The sequence below is a fragment of the Oncorhynchus keta genome, chromosome 19 (genome assembly GCF_023373465.1).
Source record: "Oncorhynchus keta strain PuntledgeMale-10-30-2019 chromosome 19, Oket_V2, whole genome shotgun sequence".
Lineage (NCBI taxonomy): Eukaryota > Metazoa > Chordata > Actinopteri > Salmoniformes > Salmonidae > Oncorhynchus > Oncorhynchus keta.
This window is the reverse complement of record NC_068439.1, coordinates 70,620,081-70,638,416: the sequence shown is the minus strand read 5'-3', so window position 1 is coordinate 70,638,416 and position 18,336 is coordinate 70,620,081. Positions and strand designations below refer to the sequence as shown.

At 49.0% G+C, this 18,336-nt stretch overlaps 1 protein-coding gene across 1 annotated transcript in view; it reads right to left on the bottom strand.

The window, feature by feature from the left end:
- Window positions 1–18,336, bottom strand: part of LOC118398803 (AT-rich interactive domain-containing protein 1B-like) — a 111,291-nt gene that overhangs the window by 87,207 nt on the left and 5,748 nt on the right. The window contains exons 2-3 of the mRNA XM_052471224.1: window positions 17,119–17,322; window positions 10,832–10,981 (exon numbers count right to left, since the gene is read on the bottom strand). Coding sequence (XP_052327184.1) covers window positions 10,832–10,981; window positions 17,119–17,322 — 354 coding nt within the window. The remainder of the gene's footprint in view (window positions 1–10,831; window positions 10,982–17,118; window positions 17,323–18,336) is intronic.

The window sequence follows — 18,336 nt, the reverse complement described above, 5'->3', positions numbered from 1 at the left end:
CTCTCAAGCACAAGCCCACGTGCTAGTTAGTACCCAGCTAATATTTATATTTCAGGTGTAGCCAACTTGGATCTAGGTATAATTTCTGATCTGAATTCAGCTAACAAGGCAAAACAGTTGAATTGTTATGAACACACCCTTCTGTCCGTCTCGGTTTGAACTGCATGCTGGCCTGTCCACTTTGTTCACATGTTGAAATCAAGTGGCCTGACTTATTTCTCAGAATGAGTTGCCAATTCCTTTGATAATAGTTCTATGCTTATTGCAAAGTTTAAAAAAAACAGACTAAACAGCTAGTATAACAATCTTGATCTGACTAAAATGCTGCTAGCAATACGTGGTACCATAATGCGCACACAATGAACTGAGCATTTTCAAGAATGAATGTACATTAGTACATCCATTTTAGTAGTGTCTGCTCTCCTCCAAATTTGAGGAGTAGAAACAGGGTATGGTTGGAAAGGTTAACTTCTCTATTACAGTAAAATAATCTCTTGAAACCACTTGTCAGAGGAAGAAGTGATCTCTCATCTTTGTTGTTGTGAGTGGCAGGGGGAGGGGCTTGGGAGAAAGCGGCGAAGCGAGAGCTTACACTCTCGCCAAAATGTGTCCAAAATAAGCCCAGTGCGTTTCTATGTGCTTATTTGTAACTTAAGCTTGAAGCCTGCTTTCCCATCTTTGAGACAACAACTGCCATTGTTAAGGCAGAGACATGAGCATCTCCTTATTTTATTACAGATCTCTGGTGTAAATGTCCTAGTCATAGTAACAACCCGTCCTAGTCATAGTAACAACCCGTCCTAGTCCTAGTAACAACCCGTCCTAGTAACAACCCGTCATAGTAACAACCCGTCATAGTCATAGTAACAACCCGTCATAGTCCTAGTAACAACCCGTCATAGTCATAGTAACAACCCGTCATAGTAACAACCCGTCCTAGTAACAACCCGTCCTAGTAACAACCCGTCCTAGTCATAGTAAAAACCTGTCCTAGTAACAACCCGTCCTAGTCCTAGTAACAACCCGTCCTAGTCATAGTAACAACCCATCCTAGTCATAGTAACAACCCATCCTAGTCATAGTAACAACCCATCCTAGTCTTAGTAACAACCCATCCTAGTCTTAGTAACAACCCATCCTAGTCTTAGTAACAACCCATCCTAGTCTTAGTAACAACCCATCCTAGTCTTAGTAACAACCCATCCTAGTCTTAGTAACAACCCATCCTAGTCATAGTAACAACCCATCCTAGTCATAGTAACAACTCGTCCTAGTCCTAGTAACAACCCGTCCTAGTCCTAGTAACAACCCGTCCTAGTAACAACCCGTCCTAGTAACAACCCGTCCTAGTAACAACCCGTCCCAGTCCTAGAACAACCCGTCCCAGTCCTAGTAACAACCCGTCCCGTCCTAGTAACAACCCGTCCTAGTAACAACCCGTCCTAGTCATAGTAACAACCCATCCTAGTCATAGTAACAACCCATCCTAGTAACAACCCGTCATAGTAACAACCCGTCATAGTAACAACCCGTCATAGTAACAACCCGTCATAGTAACAACCCGTCATAGTAACAACCCGTCATAGTAACAACCCGTCATAGTAACAACCCGTCCTAGTCATAGGAACAACCCGTCATAGTAACAACCCATCCTAGTCCTAGTAACAACCCGTCCTAGTCCTAGTAACAACCCATCCTAGTCATAGTAACAACCCATCCTAGTCATAGTAACAACACATCCTAGTCATAGTAACAACACATCCTAGTCATAGTAACAACCCATCCTAATCATAGTAACAACCCATCCTAGTCATAGTAACAACCCATCCTAGTCATTGCATATTTAGATTCTAACAGATTGTGTATCTATGGAAACACTATCAGGTGGGCTTTTTAGATTGTATTTTCCTGCCAATTTCATTTTGGCAAATGTTTGAAAATGTACATTTTATTGGCTGCTTCATTACAGGAGTTGTATGTTCTGTTAAGATTAATTACCATAATCCACATGTGATGTCTGTCATTCTGAGCATCGTGGGTAGATGCCCTAATGGGTTATGTACCCAATGCCTGGTGGGGTCTGGTGGATTTCTTAAATGGAGGGTAAATTAATTTCTTCCCGGTCACGTTGTCCGGCGCCAGATGTTCCTAACGGAAGCCCTGATGTGATCGTACTCAAATGTAAGCAAGGTTTGAAATTATTATGTTTTAGTCAAATATTATATCGGTTTGAACTTCTTGAGGTCAATCTGCAGTCTACAAATTATTTGTAATTATGTTCCGGCCCCCGACCATCCACTAAAGAAAAAAATCCCTGCCCTACATAGTGCACTACTTCTGACTAGACCCTGCTCTGTATAGGGCATAGGTTGTCATTTGGGACGCAGGGAATAAATGAAAACCCATGTCCAGGAGGGGAGCTTCGATATCGTCTTTCCTTTCTCCAGGCTTCACTGTATCAAACGCACACACGTTTCCCGTGGTGTACGCTGGCTCATTGTCTCACCAAGACGACACACACACGTTTCCCCTGGTGTCCGCTGGCTCATTGTCTCACCAAGACGACACACACGTTTCCCCTGGTGTACGCTGGCTCATTGTCTCGCCAAGACGACACACATGTTTCCCGTGGTGTCCGCTGGCTCATTGTCTCGCCAAGACGACACACATGTTTCCCGTGGTGTCCGCTGGCTCATTGTCTCGCCAAGACGACACACATGTTTCCCGTGGTGTCCGCTGGCTCATTGTCTCGCCAAGACGACACACACACGTTTCCCCTGGTGTCCGCTGGCTCATTGTCTCGCCAAGACGACACACGTGTCCGCTGGCTCATTGTCTCGCCAAGACGACACACATGTTTCCCGTGGTGTCCGCTGGCTCATTGTCTCGCCAAGACGACACACATGTTTCCTGTGGTGTCCGCTGGCTCATTGTCTCGCCAAGACGACACACACGTTTCCTGTGGTGTCCGCTGGCTCATTGTCTCGCCAAGACGACACACACGTTTCCTGTGGTGTCCGCTGGCTCATTGTCTCACCAAGACGACACACACACGTTTCCCCTGGTGTCCGCTGGCTCATTGTCTCGCCAAGACGACACACACACGTTTCCTGTGGTGTCCGCTGGCTCATTGTCTCGCCAAGACGACACAAACACGTTTCCTGTGGTGTCCGCTGGCTCATTGTCTCGCCAAGACGACACACATGTTTCCTGTGGTGTCCGCTGGCTCATTGTCTCGCCAAGACGACACACACGTTTCCTGTGGTGTCCGCTGGCTCATTGTCTCACCAAGACGACACACACACGTTTCCCCTGGTGTCCGCTGGCTCATTGTCTCACCAAGACGACACACACACGTTTCCCCTGGTGTCCGCTGGCTCATTGTCTCGCCAAGACGACACACATGTTTCCCGTGGTGTCCGCTGGCTCATTGTCTCGCCAAGACGACACACATGTTTCCCGTGGTGTCCGCTGGCTCATTGTCTCGCCAAGACGACACACATGTTTCCCGTGGTGTCCGCTGGCTCATTGTCTCGCCAAGACGACACACACACGTTTCCCCTGGTGTCCGCTGGCTCATTGTCTCGCCAAGACGACACACATTTTTCCCGTGGTGTCCGCTGGCTCATTGTCTCGCCAAGACGACACACATGTTTCCCGTGGTGTCCGCTGGCTCATTGTCTCGCCAAGACGACACACATGTTTCCCGTGGTGTCCGCTGGCTCATTGTCTCGCCAAGACGACACACATGTTTCCTGTGGTGTCCGCTGGCTCATTGTCTCGCCAAGACGACACACACGTTTCCTGTGGTGTCCGCTGGCTCATTGTCTCACCAAGACGACACACACACGTTTCCCCTGGTGTCCGCTGGCTCATTGTCTCGCCAAGACGACACACATGTTTCCCGTGGTGTCCGCTGGCTCATTGTCTCGCCAAGACGACACACACACGTTTCCTGTGGTGTCCGCTGGCTCATTGTCTCGCCAAGACGACACACATGTTTCCTGTGGTGTCCGCTGGCTCATTGTCTCGCCAAGACGACACACACGTTTCCTGTGGTGTCCGCTGGCTCATTGTCTCACCAAGACGACACACACACGTTTCCCCTGGTGTCCGCTGGCTCATTGTCTCACCAAGACGACACACACACGTTTCCCCTGGTGTCCGCTGGCTCATTGTCTCGCCAAGACGACACACACGTTTCCCTGGTGTCCGCTGGCTCATTGTCTCGCCAAGACGACACACGTTTCCTGTGGTGTCCGCTGGCTCATTGTCTCGCCAAGACGACACACATGTTTCCTGTGGTGTCCGCTGGCTCATTGTCTCACCAAGACGACACACACACGTTTCCCCTGGTGTCCGCTGGCTCATTGTCTCGCCAAGACGACACACACACGTTTCCCCTGGTGTCCGCTGGCTCATTGTCTCGCCAAGACGACACACACACGTTTCCCCTGGTGTCCGCTGGCTCATTGTCTCGCCAAGACGACACACACACGTTTCCCCTGGTGTCCGCTGGCTCATTGTCTCGCCAAGACGACACACACACGTTTCCCCTGGTGTCCGCTGGCTCATTGTCTCGCCAAGACGACACACACACGTTTCCCGTGGTGTCCGCTGGCTCATTGTCTCGCCAAGACGACACACACACGTTTCCCGTGGTGTCCGCTGGCTCATTGTCTCGCCAAGACGACACACACACGTTTCCTCTGGTGTCCGCTGGCTCATTGTCTCGCCAAGATGACACACACACGTTTCCTGTGGTGTCCGCTGGCTCATTGTCTCACCAAGACGACACACACACACGTTTCCCGTGGTGTCCGCTGGCTCATTGTCTCGCCAAGACGACACACACACGTTTCCCCTGGTGTACGCTGGCTCATTGTCTCACCAAGACGACACACACGTTTCCCGTGGTGTCCGCTGGCTCATTGTCTCGCCAAGACGACACACACACGTTTCCCGTGGTGTCCGCTGGCTCATTGTCTCGCCAAGACGACACACACACGTTTCCCGTGGTGTCCGCTGGCTCATTGTCTCGCCAAGACGACACACACACGTTTCCCGTGGTGTCCGCTGGCTCATTGTCTCGCCAAGACGACACACACGTTTCCCGTGGTGTCCGCTGGCTCATTGTCTCGCCAAGACGACACACACACACACACACACACACACACACACACACACACACACACACACACACACACGTTTCCCGTGGTGTCCGCTGGCTCATTGTCTCGCCAAGACGATACACACACACACGTTTCCCGTGGTGTCCGCTGGCTCATTGTCTCGCCAGGACGACACACACACGTTTCCCGTGGTGTCCGCTGGCTCATTGTCTCGCCAAGACGACACACACACGTTTCCCGTGGTGTCCGCTGGCTCATTGTCTCGCCAAGACGACACACACACGTTTCCCGTGGTGTCCGCTGGCTCATTGTCTCGCCAAGACGACACACACACGTTTCCCGTGGTGTCTGCTGGCTCATTGTCTCGCCAAGATGACACACACACGTTTCCTGTGGTGTCCGCTGGCTCATTGTCTCACCAAGACGACACACACACACGTTTCCCGTGGTGTCCGCTGGCTCATTGTCTCACCAAGACGACACACACACACGTTTCCCGTGGTGTCCGCTGGCTCATTGTCTCACCAAGACGACACACACGTTTCCCGTGGTGTCCACTGGCTCATTGTCTCACCAAGACGACACACACACGTTTCCCGTGGTGTCCGTTGGCTCATTGTCTCGCCAAGATGACACACACATGTTTCCCGTGGTGTCCGCTGGCTCATTGTCTCGCCAAGACGACACACACGTTTCCCGTGGTGTCCGCTGGCTCATTGTCTCACCAAGATGACACACACGTTTCCCGTGGTGTCCGCTGGCTCATTGTCTCGCCAAGACGACACACACGTTTCCCGTGGTGTCCGCTGGCTCATTGTCTCACCAAGACGACACACACACGTTTCCCGTGGTGTCCACTGGCTCATTGTCTCACCAAGACGACACACACACGTTTCCCGTGGTGTCCGCTGGCTCATTGTCTCACCAAGACGACACACACACGTTTCCCGTGGTGTCCGCTGGCTCATTGTCTCACCAAGACGACACACACACGTTTCCCGTGGTGTCCGCTGGCTCATTGTCTCGCCAAGACGACACACACACGTTTCCCGTGGTGTCCGCTGGCTCATTGTCTCGCCAAGACGACACACACACGTTTCCCCTGGTGTCCGCTGGCTCATTGTCTCGCCAAGACGACACACACACGTTTCCCGTGGTGTCCGCTGGCTCATTGTCTCGCCAAGACGACACACACACGTTTCCCGTGGTGTCCGCTGGCTCATTGTCTCGCCAAGACGACACACACGTTTCCCGTGGTGTTCGCTGGCTCATTGTCTCGCCAAGACGACACACACACGTTTCCCGTGGTGTCCGCTGGCTCATTGTCTCGCCAAGACGACACACACACGTTTCCTGTGGTGTCCGCTGGCTCATTGTCTCGCCAAGACGACAAACACACGTTTCCGTGGTGTCCGCTGGCTCATTGTCTCACCAAGACGACACACACACGTTTCCCGTGGTGTCCGCTGGCTCATTGTCTCGCCAAGACGACACACACACGTTTCCCGTGGTGTCCGCTGGCTCATTGTCTCGCCAAGATGACACACACACGTTTCCCGTGGTGTCCGCTGGCTCATTGTCTCGCCAAGATGACACACACACGTTTCCTGTGGTGTCCGCTGGCTCATTGTCTCACCAAGACGACACACACACACGTTTCCCGTGGTGTCCGCTGGCTCATTGTCTCGCCAAGACGACACACACACGTTTCCCGTGGTGTCCGCTGGCTCATTGTCTCACCAAGACGACACACACGTTTCCCGTGGTGTCCACTGGCTCATTGTCTCACCAAGACGACACACACGTTTCCCGTGGTGTCCACTGGCTCATTGTCTCACCAAGACGACACACACACACGTTTCCCGTGGTGTCCGCTGGCTCATTGTCTCACCAAGACGACACACACACGTTTCCCGTGGTGTCCACTGGCTCATTGTCTCGCTAAGACGACACACACACGTTTCCCGTGGTGTCCGCTGGCTCATTGTCTCGCCAAGATGACACACACATGTTTCCCGTGGTGTCCGCTGGCTCATTGTCTCGCCAAGACGACACACACGTTTCCCGTGGTGTCCGCTGGCTCATTGTCTCACCAAGACGACACACACACGTTTCCCGTGGTGTCCGCTGGCTCATTGTCTCACCAAGACGACACACACACGTTTCCCGTGGTGTCCGCTGGCTCATTGTCTCACCAAGACGACACACACACGTTTCCCGTGGTGTCCGCTGGCTCATTGTCTCACCAAGACGACACACACACGTTTCCCGTGGTGTCCGCTGGCTCATTGTCTCGCCAAGACTACACACACACGTTTCCCGTGGTGTCCGCTGGCTCATTGTCTCGCCAAGACGACACACACACACACGTTTCCCCTGGTGTACGCTGGCTCATTGTCTCACCAAGACGCTCATTGTTCACACACACACGTTTCCCGTGGTGTCCGCTGGCTCATTGTCTCGCCAAGACGACACACACACGTTTCCCGTGGTGTCCGCTGGCTCATTGTCTCGCCAAGACGACACACACACGTTTCCTGTGGTGTCCGCTGGCTCATTGTCTCGCCAAGACGACAAACACACGTTTCCCGTGGTGTCCGCTGGCTCATTGTCTCACCAAGACGACACACACACACGTTTCCCGTGGTGTCCGCTGGCTCATTGTCTCACCAAGACGACACACACGTTTCCCGTGGTGTCCGCTGGCTCATTGTCTCGCCAAGACGACACACACACGTTTCCCGTGGTGTCCGCTGGCTCATTGTCTCGCTAAGACGACACACACACGTTTCCCGTGGTGTCCGATGGCTCATTGTCTCGCCAAGATGACACACACATGTTTCCCGTGGTGTCCGCTGGCTCATTGTCTCGCCAAGACGCTCATTGTCTCACACACGCGTTTCCCGTGGTGTCCGCTGGCTCATTGTCTCACCAAGCTCATTGTCTCACCAAGACACACACACGTTTCCCGTGGTGTCCGCTGGCTCATTGTCTCACCAAGACGACACACACACACGTTTCCCGTGGTGTCCGCTGGCTCATTGTCTCACCAAGACTACACACACACGTTTCCCGTGGTGTCCGCTGGCTCATTGTCTCGCCAAGATGACACACACACGTTTCCCGTGGTGTCCACTGGCTCATTGTCTCGCTAAGACGACACACACACGTTTCCCGTGGTGTCCGCTGGCTCATTGTCTCGCCAAGACTACACACACACGTTTCCCGTGGTGTCCGCTGGCTCATTGTCTCGCCAAGACGACACACACACACGTTTCCCCTGGTGTCCGCTGGCTCATTGTCTCGCCAAGACGACACACACGTTTCCCGTGGTGTCCGCTGGCTCATTGTCTCGCCAAGACGACACACACACGTGGTTCCGCTGGCTCATTGTGGTGTCCATTGTCTCGCCAAGACGACACACACACGTTTCCCGTGGTGCTGGCTCATTGTCTCGCGAAGACGACACACACACGTTTCCCGTGGTGTCCACTGGCTCATTGTCTCGCGAAGACGACACACACACGTTTCCCGTGGTGTCCGCTGGCTCATTGTCTCGCGAAGACGACACACACACGTTTCCCGTGGTGTCCGCTGGCTCATTGTCTCGCCAAGACGACAAACACACGTTTCCCGTGGTGTCCGCTGGCTCATTGTCTCACCAAGACGACACACACGTTTCCCGTGGTGTCCGCTGGCTCATTGTCTCGCCAAGACGACACACACACACACACACACACACACACACACACTTCCCGTGGTGTCCGCTGGCTCATTGTCTCGCCAAGACGATACACACACACACACGTTTCCCGTGGTGTCCGCTGGCTCATTGTCTCAACCAGGACGACACACACACGTTTCCCGTGGTGTCCGCTGGCTCATTGTCTCAACCAGGACGACACACACACGTTTCCCGTGGTGTCCGCTGGCTCATTGTCTCGCCAAGACGACACACACACACGTTTCCCGTGGTGTCCGCTGGCTCATTGTCTCGCCAAGACGACACACACACGTTTCCTGTGGTGTCCGCTGGCTCATTGTCTCACCAAGACGACACACACACACGTTTCCCGTGGTGTCCGCTGGCTCATTGTCTCACCAAGACGACACACACACACACGTTTCCCGTGGTGTCCGCTGGCTCATTGTCTCACCAAGACGACACACACGTTTCCCGTGGTGTCCGCTGGCTCATTGTCTCGCCAAGACGACACACACGTTTCCCGTGGTGTCCGCTGGCTCATTGTCTCACCAAGACGACACACACACGTTTCCCGTGGTGTCCGCTGGCTCATTGTCTCACCAAGACGACACACACAAAGCTTACGAAGGCCGCTGGGACAGAGGAGAGACACGGAGTAGCAGGGTCAACACAGAGATAGACAGTAGACTGCCACGCTCTCAGTCTCTCTGATTGTGGTTTGGGTCAGGTGGAACACTGTTTGCATCCCTAAAGGGGGCGAACATAGAAGCGACGCCTTTTCTTGTTCAGTGGCCCCCGACAGAGTTCACGCTCTGTGTTGTTGGCAGCTGTGTTTCATCATTACAGCACCCAGTTTCACAGGAAACACTGGTCTAACAAGCACAGTGGTGGCCATCTTGGGTCTTTGGTGCTAGCAGGAGCTGTAGCAAGCACAAGGGTATCAGTCTAAATTCACCCCTTTATTTCCCCTATCCTCCCTGTCAGTGGGAGTGGACACGTGGCAGGGGCAGAATTTGAACATGTTTTTTCCCCCCTATCAGTCTTGTCATCTAAGATATTTTTTTTAAATACAGTTAGTGTGGGGATAAACAGAAACTTAGTTTTCAGCACTATTTCCATGACTGATCATGTCCCATGGCTCTCGTCCCTCTGCAGCAGACATATGGTGGGCAATATGTTTGAAACATCGAAATGCAGTATCGAATCTCAAAACATATAGAATCGCAATGCATATCGTATCGGCACCTAAGTATTGTGAAACTATCATTAACTTGGTGTACCTGGTAATTCCCACCCCAACTGGAAACTGAATTTTACTCAGTCAATTTGTCATTGTTCCAGCCAGGCAACACCACTGTTAACCTCTCTCTTCTTGTGTTGTGTATTCCTTCTCTCTCAGAACCACTCCTTTCACCAGAGGAACCACAGGTATTACACAGAGGGTCAGGGTTTTCCCTTCATCCAAGGACCCCCCTGCAGGTAACTCTCTGCTAGCTGAATAAAAAAATGACTGCAGCTGACTCGCTGCCTCACGCCTACAAATACGAGCAGCCAAAATGGCTGACTCAAACAGCCAGAAAGACTGTCCTTGTCAAAGGTAGTGGGAATTGGGTGCCATTTGGGACGAAGGCTGAGAGAGAGAGGGGACGGGGAGTGCAGATGGAACAGATAACGGCCCACTCTAATCTCTGGGGAACACTACAGCGCAGAATTGGTTTTTAATGTATTGCTCATTAAGTTTTTAAAATGAAGATTGACCTGGGTGGCCTCTGTTCTGGCTATAATCCCAGTAAACCGGTCTCTCCAAAATGAAATCAACATGTGTGTGTGTGTGTGTGTGTGCTTATGGGGTAAACACTGCTTTGATTACACTCATGGACATGAACTAGCCGATGAGTGCGTGGTTCAGAAAGGTCAGAAGTCTAACTGAAGTCCTGTCAATTGGCTAGTCAGCATCAATACACGCATGGCATTGTAGGGGTTGTAGTCTTACCTGCTGTGGCAGTGGACGTGCCTGCATGTAGGGGGGCTGCGTGGGGGCTGCAGGCTGCTGCTGGGGAGGGCTGGAGTACGGGGGCTGGCCTTGTGGCTGGCAGTACCCACTCATGCCCCCCTGCTGCTGCCTATACTGAGCTGCCATCTGCTGAGAGACAATAAAGGAGACATCAGATATGATAGGATCAATACTCTAAATATATGCCATTTAGCAGACGCTTTTATCCAAAGCGACTTACAGTCATGTGTGGATACATTCTACGTATGGGTGGTCCCGGGAATCGAACCCACTATCCTGGCGTTACAAGCGCCATGCTCTACCAACTGTGCTACAGAAGGACCTCTAAAAGCTCACTGTCAATGCCCACACCTCTGCAAGACGTAAAGGATAGACCAATGGCCTTTAGTTCACCAAGACATCATCAGCATACCATTAAAAGATCCCAATTCATATACAGAAGTGAATTTGATTAAACTCCCAATCAATGTGGTGCTGTATAGCCTAAGTCATTTCCACTCAGTCACACTGCCTGCTAGGTTGTTTACCATGCTCTGTACTGAGGTTGACTAACGGCAGTGATGAACAGGACCCTGGAGGGTTTCTCACCTCTCCAGCCTCAATACATTAACATTGTGTTGACAATAATACACACAGCCGCCGTGGCCCAAAGGGTACCCTATTCCCTATATAGTGCACCATTTTTGACCAGAGCCCATATGGTGCCATTTGGGACACAGCCCCAGCTGCTCTCCTCCTCCTCCATTCATCTCAAGCTGTTTGTAACAGTCTTACATAAGGCGTTTTGGGGAACAGCTGTTATTGGCTCATCCCTCTCTCTGCATCACCTGGAGTCGCTTACTAGCCGTGGTTCTAAGTCTAGAACAAAATACACAAAACCAGCAGTGTATAGAACAGACTGATATCTATTCTAGAGTACACCATCGAGAAATCTGTAAACACGATCAATCATAAGGTTTCTGCAACAGAGGCAGAGTTCAGCATTCCCCTGTTGGCGAAGGGTCCTCCCCCTCAATGATTCAATAGCCAAGCACAAGAACACTAGCCTGGTCATTCTATGAAACATCAGATATCTATGAAACCACAGAGCAATCTATGAAAATGGCTGGGTTATTTCTGTCTGCAGCTCAAAATGGTAGCCTATACCTAAAGTAGGGCACTACATGGGGAATAGGGTGCCATTTGGGACACGAAGGCAGAAACATGGAGGCCCATATGGGAGTGCAGCGCTGAGCAGTTTTACAATCCAATAGCTGTGTGCAATGCTCATCACCCAACAAGCCGTCAGCTCCTTAAGCCGGGGGGGGGGGCGTCAAGGCTGTTTTTCCACACATGAGCTCATGACTCTGGAACTGAGACACTGATGTCTGGGAGTCTAACTAAACTTCCCCTAGCTCCCTGCCTCTCCTCTCTCTTCTTGCCTCCCAGCCCCTCTCCTCTGAGCCCATTTCCAGGCCAGGCCAAGAGCATCTGAAGGACGCACCAGGCAGCAGCGGTGGTGAGAGTGTGCTCTCCTTCAATACCCCACAAATGGAAAGGCTTTGGATTGGAGGTCGACCGATTAGGATTTTTCAACGTCGATGCCGATTATTGGAGGGCCAAAAAAGAGCCGATACCAATTAATCGGCCAAATGTTTTAATGTATTTGTAATAATGACAATTACAGCAATACTGAATGAACACTTATTTTAACTTAATCAATTTAACCTCAAGTAAAATAATGAAATATGTTCAATTGGCGAAGAAAGTAAAAGTGCAATATGTGTCTTGTAAAAAAACTAACGTTTAACCTCTTCAACCTATGGGGGCGCTATGTCATTATTGGATAAAAAACGTGCCCGTTTTAAGCGCAATATTTTGTCACGAAAAGATGCTCGACTATGCATATAATTGGCAGCTTTGGAATGAAAACACTGACGTTTTCAAAACGGCAAAGATATTATCTGTGAGTGCCACGGAACTCATGCTACAGGTGAAACCAAGAGGAAACTCAAACAGGAAATGAGCAGAATTTTTGAAGCTCTGTTTTTCTATCGTCTCCTTATATGGCTGTGAATGTGCCGTGAACGAGCTTATGCTCTCTGCCGTTCGTCCAAGATGTCTGCAGCATTGTGACATATTTGTAGGCATATCATTGACCATAAGATACTACATTTACCAGGGGTCCGCCCGGTGTCCTGTGTCAAAATTATTGCGTAATCTCTAGGTCCATGTGCGTTCCATTTCTTCAGAAGAGAAAGTCCAACTGCCACGATGGATTTATCGTCGATAGATATGTGAAAAACACCTTGAGGATTGATTCTAAACATCGGTTTGCCATGTTTCTGTCGATATTATGGAGTTAATTTGGAAAAAAGTTCACGTTTTAATGACTTAATTTTCTTTTTTTTTTCTTACCCAAACGTGATGGAGAAAACGGAGCGATTTGTCAACACAAATAATATTTTTGTAAAAACTGAACATTTGCAATCTAACTGAGAGTCTCCTCATTGAAAACATCTGAAGTTCTTCAAAGGTAAATGATTTTATTTGAATGTTTTTTTGTGAAAATGTTGCTTGCTGAATGTCAGGCATGTCAGGCATAATACTATGCTAGGCTATCAATAGTGTTACACAAATGCTTGTTTTGCAATGGTTGAGAAGCATATTTTTGAAAATCTGAGATGACAGTGTTGTTAACAAAAGGCTAAGCTTGAGAGCAAATAGATTTATTTCATTTAATTTGCGATTTTCATGAATAGTTAACGTTGCGTTATGCTAATGAGCTTGCGGATAGATTTACACAATCCTGGATACAGGTTTCTTTCGTAGCTAAACGTGACGCAGAAAACGGAGCGATTTGTCCTAAACAAATAATATTTTTGTAAAAACTGAACATTTGCTATCTAACTGAGAGTCTCCTCATTGAAAACATCTGTTCTTCAAAGGTAAATGATTTTATTTGAATGTTTTTCTGGTTTTTGTGAAAATGTTGCCTGCTGAATGCTAACACTAAATGCTACGCTAGCTATCAATAGTGTTACACAAATGCTTGTTTTGCAATGGTTGAGAAGCATATTTTGAAAATCTGAGATGACAGTGTTGTTAACAAAAATCTAAGCTTGAGAGCTAGCATATTGATTTAATTTCATTTGCGATTTTCATGAATAGTTAACGTTGCGTTATGGTAATGAGCTTGAGGCTGTATTCACGATCTCGGATCCGGGATGGCTCGTCGCAACAGGTTAAGTTCCTTGCTCAGAACAAGAGAACATATGAAAGCTGGTGGTTCCTTTTAACATGAGTCTTCAATATTCCCAGATAAGAAGTTTTAGGCTGTAGTTATTATAGGAATTATAGGACTTTCTCTCTATACCATTTGTATTTCATTAACCTTTGACTTTTGGATGTTTTTATAGGCACTTTAGTATTGCCAGTGTAACAGTATAGCTTCCGTCCCTCTCCTCGCTCCTCCCTGGGCTCGAACCAGCAACACAACGACAATTAGCGCACGCTAACTAGCTAGCCATTTCACTTCGGTTACACGAGCCTCATCTCTGGAGTTGATAGGCTTGAAGTCATAAACAGCACAATGCTTGACGCACAACGAAGAGCTGCTGGAAAAACGCACAAAAGTGCTGTTTGAATGAATGTTTACGCGCCTGCTTCTGCCTACCACCGCTCAGTCAGATACTTAGACACTTGTACGCTCTGTCAGACTATATGCAACGCAGGACACGCTAGATAAAATCTAGTAATATCATCAACCATGTGTAGTTAACTAGTGATTATGATTGATTGTTTTTCATAAGATAAGTTTAATGCTAGCTAGCAACTTACCTTGGCTTACTGCATTCGCGTAACAGGCAGTCAGTCTCCTTGTGGAGTGCAACGAGAGAGAGGCAAGTTGTTATTGCGTGGGACTAGTTAACTGTAAGGTTGCAAGATTGGATCCCCCGAGCTGACAAGGTGAAAATCTGTCGTTCTGCCCCTGAACAAGGCAGTTAACCCACCGTTCCTAGGCCGTCATTGAAAATAAGAATGTGTTCTTAACTGACTTGCCTAGTTAAATAAATAATAATAAAAATTGGCAAATTGGCGCCAAAAATAACGATTTCTGGTTGTTATGAAAACTTGAAATCGGCCCTAATTAATCGGTCGACCTCTAGTATGTACGTACGGTCACTGTGGGGACGACATCGTCAATGCACTTATTGATGAAGCTAATGACTGATGTGGTGTTCTCAATGCCATCGGAAGAATCCCAGAACATGTTCCAGTCTGTGCTAGCAAAACAGTCCTGTAGCTTTTTATTATGGTCAGACTTGCCAAATGGAGGGAGAGCTTTGTATGCGTCCGTGTGTGGAGTAAAGGTGGTCCAGAGCCCCCCCTCGCACATTTAGCATGCTGATAGAAATTTGGTGAAACGGATTTAAGTTTCCCTGCATTAAAATCCCCGGCTACTAGGAGCGCCGCCTCTGGTTGTGTGTTTTTTTTTGTTTGCTTATGGCAGAATACAGCTCATTCAATGTGGTCTTAGTGCCGGCCTCTAAACAGCTACGAAAAATACAGATGAAAACTCTAGGTAGATAGCGTGGTCTACAGCTTATCATGAGATACCCTTCCTCAGGCAAGCAAAAGCTCGAGACTTCCTTAGATATCGTGCACCAGCTGTTATTTACAAAAATGCATAGCCCGCCACCCCTTGTCTTACCAGACGCAGCTGTTCTATCCTGCCAGTACAGTGTATAACCAGCCAGCTGTATGTTGATGGTGTCGTCGTTCAGCCACGACTCCGTGAAGCATAAGAGCATAAGATAATACAGTTTTGAATCAGGGACTGATGACACTAGGGGAATATTAGAGCCCTGATTAATAGTAGTGCACCATAGAGGGAATAGGGTGCAATTTAGGACAGTTGACACCAGACCAAAGACAGCAGGATACAAGGGAAGACATAGCAAGAAGGGAAGCCAGCCAGTATAGTAGACTGAGGAAAATCCATTCCTAATTATCATGAAATATTAAGGTTGATCTCTGAATGACATCTCGAATACGGGCATGTCTTCTCTGCTGCATCTCTTCTCTCCGTGCTGGCCGGCCACCCCCCCACCCTCGGGAACACAATCAATATAAAATAGCAAAGCAGGGCCACGGTGGTATCTGAATAGTTGAAGCATCCAATTTCAGGTGGGATCCATGAGGTAATGGAGAAGGGGCCATCTGGGGCCCAGTGCTGATAAAAGTCATTATATGCTCCGTCTCTCTCCGAGACGGAAAAGCAAGCAGAGCTGACACTAACACGGAGCCCTAGGGTCAAACTGGAAAATGCTGCTGATTTCTAATGATGTAATGATGCAACGATGTGATAGTGGTTTTCTGCCATCGTCGAGATGACGTTTTCTTTGGGCAACGCAATTTCTGCTATTTTCAAAGCTGGTGTTGTGAATATTTACATTTAGGTGATTTAGCAGATACGTATCCAGTGCCACAAAGGCAGTATCAATATGACATTGGTATATGACAAGATTACAACTGCAGAGCCATTCCTAGTGTCTGTGTGTCGTGCATGGCCCATGCCAAAGTCGAGGCATAGAAAGCTGTTGTCTATTCATATCAACAAGGGTTTCTATACTTTTTTTCAGCACCTGTCACTGGAAGGATAATGGCTGGAATGAAAGAGGGCCAACTGTGAAACAGAACAGCAGCAAAGCCCAGGGAATTTACTTCAATCAGCAAAACAAACTGTGTGTGTGTGTGTGTGTGTGTGTGTGTGTGTGTGTGTGTGTGTGTGTGTGTGTGTGTGTGTGTGTGTGTGTGTGTAATATATAAATAATTAAGAGAGAGTGAGAACAGTACACAAATACTACTGGTGAGGCAGACTTTAGTCCTTATTTAGGACCATTATACATCATGCTACGTCAGCAGCCTGGTCCCATGTGAGGGCCACTGCCAGGCCGTCTCTGGAGGAGCGTTAGGAGCCAAGTCCAACATTCTGTCCGGGGGCTAAATATAGCAGCAGTGCAGTCTGACTCTAACCAGAATAGACTGACTCAGCCCAGCCTGGCCCACACTGCTCTGCCAGCCATGCTGCATGTCAACAGATCCCCACACTCAGTCAGAGCCCTGCCACCCACACAGGGGTTGTGTGACAACCTATTCCCTATATAGTGCACTACTTTCACCCCGGTCCATTAGGAATGCTGACAGTAGTCTGTAGAGAAGTAGCCTACATTGCAATGGCAGACATTTAGGCAGTGGTTGACTAGCCTAAATGGAGAACATACCTGCTGCTGTTGAGGATACTGCATTCCACTCATGCCCATCTGACCCCTCCCAGGCATTCCCATTGGGTAGCGGTGAGGAGAAGGTGATCCGTATGGTTGGCCAGGGTAGGAGCCGCCCCCGCCCTGCTGTTGCTGGGAGTAAGGGTTGTTGCCCATGCCGTACAGCTGAGAGCGCTTCATCGCCATGGCGTCTATTGGTGGCACCTAACAGAGAGAGATGGGAGAAGTTAGCATAAGATTGGGCTTACTATGCTTTAGACATTGTATAATACAACCAACAGCTTGCAAGGTCAAAGGCCCCTTCCTTCACATTCGCAGCAGGTAGCCTAGTGGTTAGAGCATTGAACTAGTAACCGAAAGGTTGCAAGATCAAATCCACGAGCTGACAAGGTAAAAGTCTGTCGTTCTGCCCCTGAACAAGGCAGTTAACCCACTGTTCCTCGGCCAGTTAACCCACTGTTCCTAGGCCAGTTAACCCACTGTTCCTAGGCCAGTTAACCCACTGTTCCTAGGCCAGTTAACCCACTGTTCCTAGGCCAGTTAACCCACTGTTCCTAGGCCAGTTAACCCACTGTTCCTAGGCCAGTTAACCCACTGTTCCTAGGCCAGTTAACCCACTGTTCCTAGGCCAGTTAACCCACTGTTCCTAGGCCATCATTGTAAATAAGATTTTTTTCTTAACTGACTTGCCTAGTTAAATAAAAATGTATAAAAATATATCTAGAGTCTAGCCTAGAGCAAAACTAGTATGAAAACGATTGCAACATGGTCCAATTCTGGTCCAACCATCACTACTCAACTTCCAGTATATGACAGCTGGCCAGGATTGAAGTAGGCCTATTCACCATGCCTTGCAAATGATAAAAGTAGTTTTTAAATGTTTCAATACATCAGATTTCTCCATCACTCCATCGGAGTCCTATTAAATAGCCTGGGGTTCATAGTCAGGTCCAGGGGTAGGCAAAGATATCCAGGATAATGTGCCGTCAAGTGCTTTAGGAGTCAGGTTATTCTCCAGAGGCTCGGCAGGCTGTGCCAAAAAAGAGTGAGAGCAATTCAAACTAATCTTCTCATGTCACTGCTAAATTCAGGCCAATTGAAGAAGCACTTAAAGAAAATATGAGCAATCGAGAAAGCCCAAGGGGCCACTTTAAACGAACAGTCTGGGTGTCAGCAGTCATGCCTGGGCACCCTGCGATTTTAACACAGACCCACTAA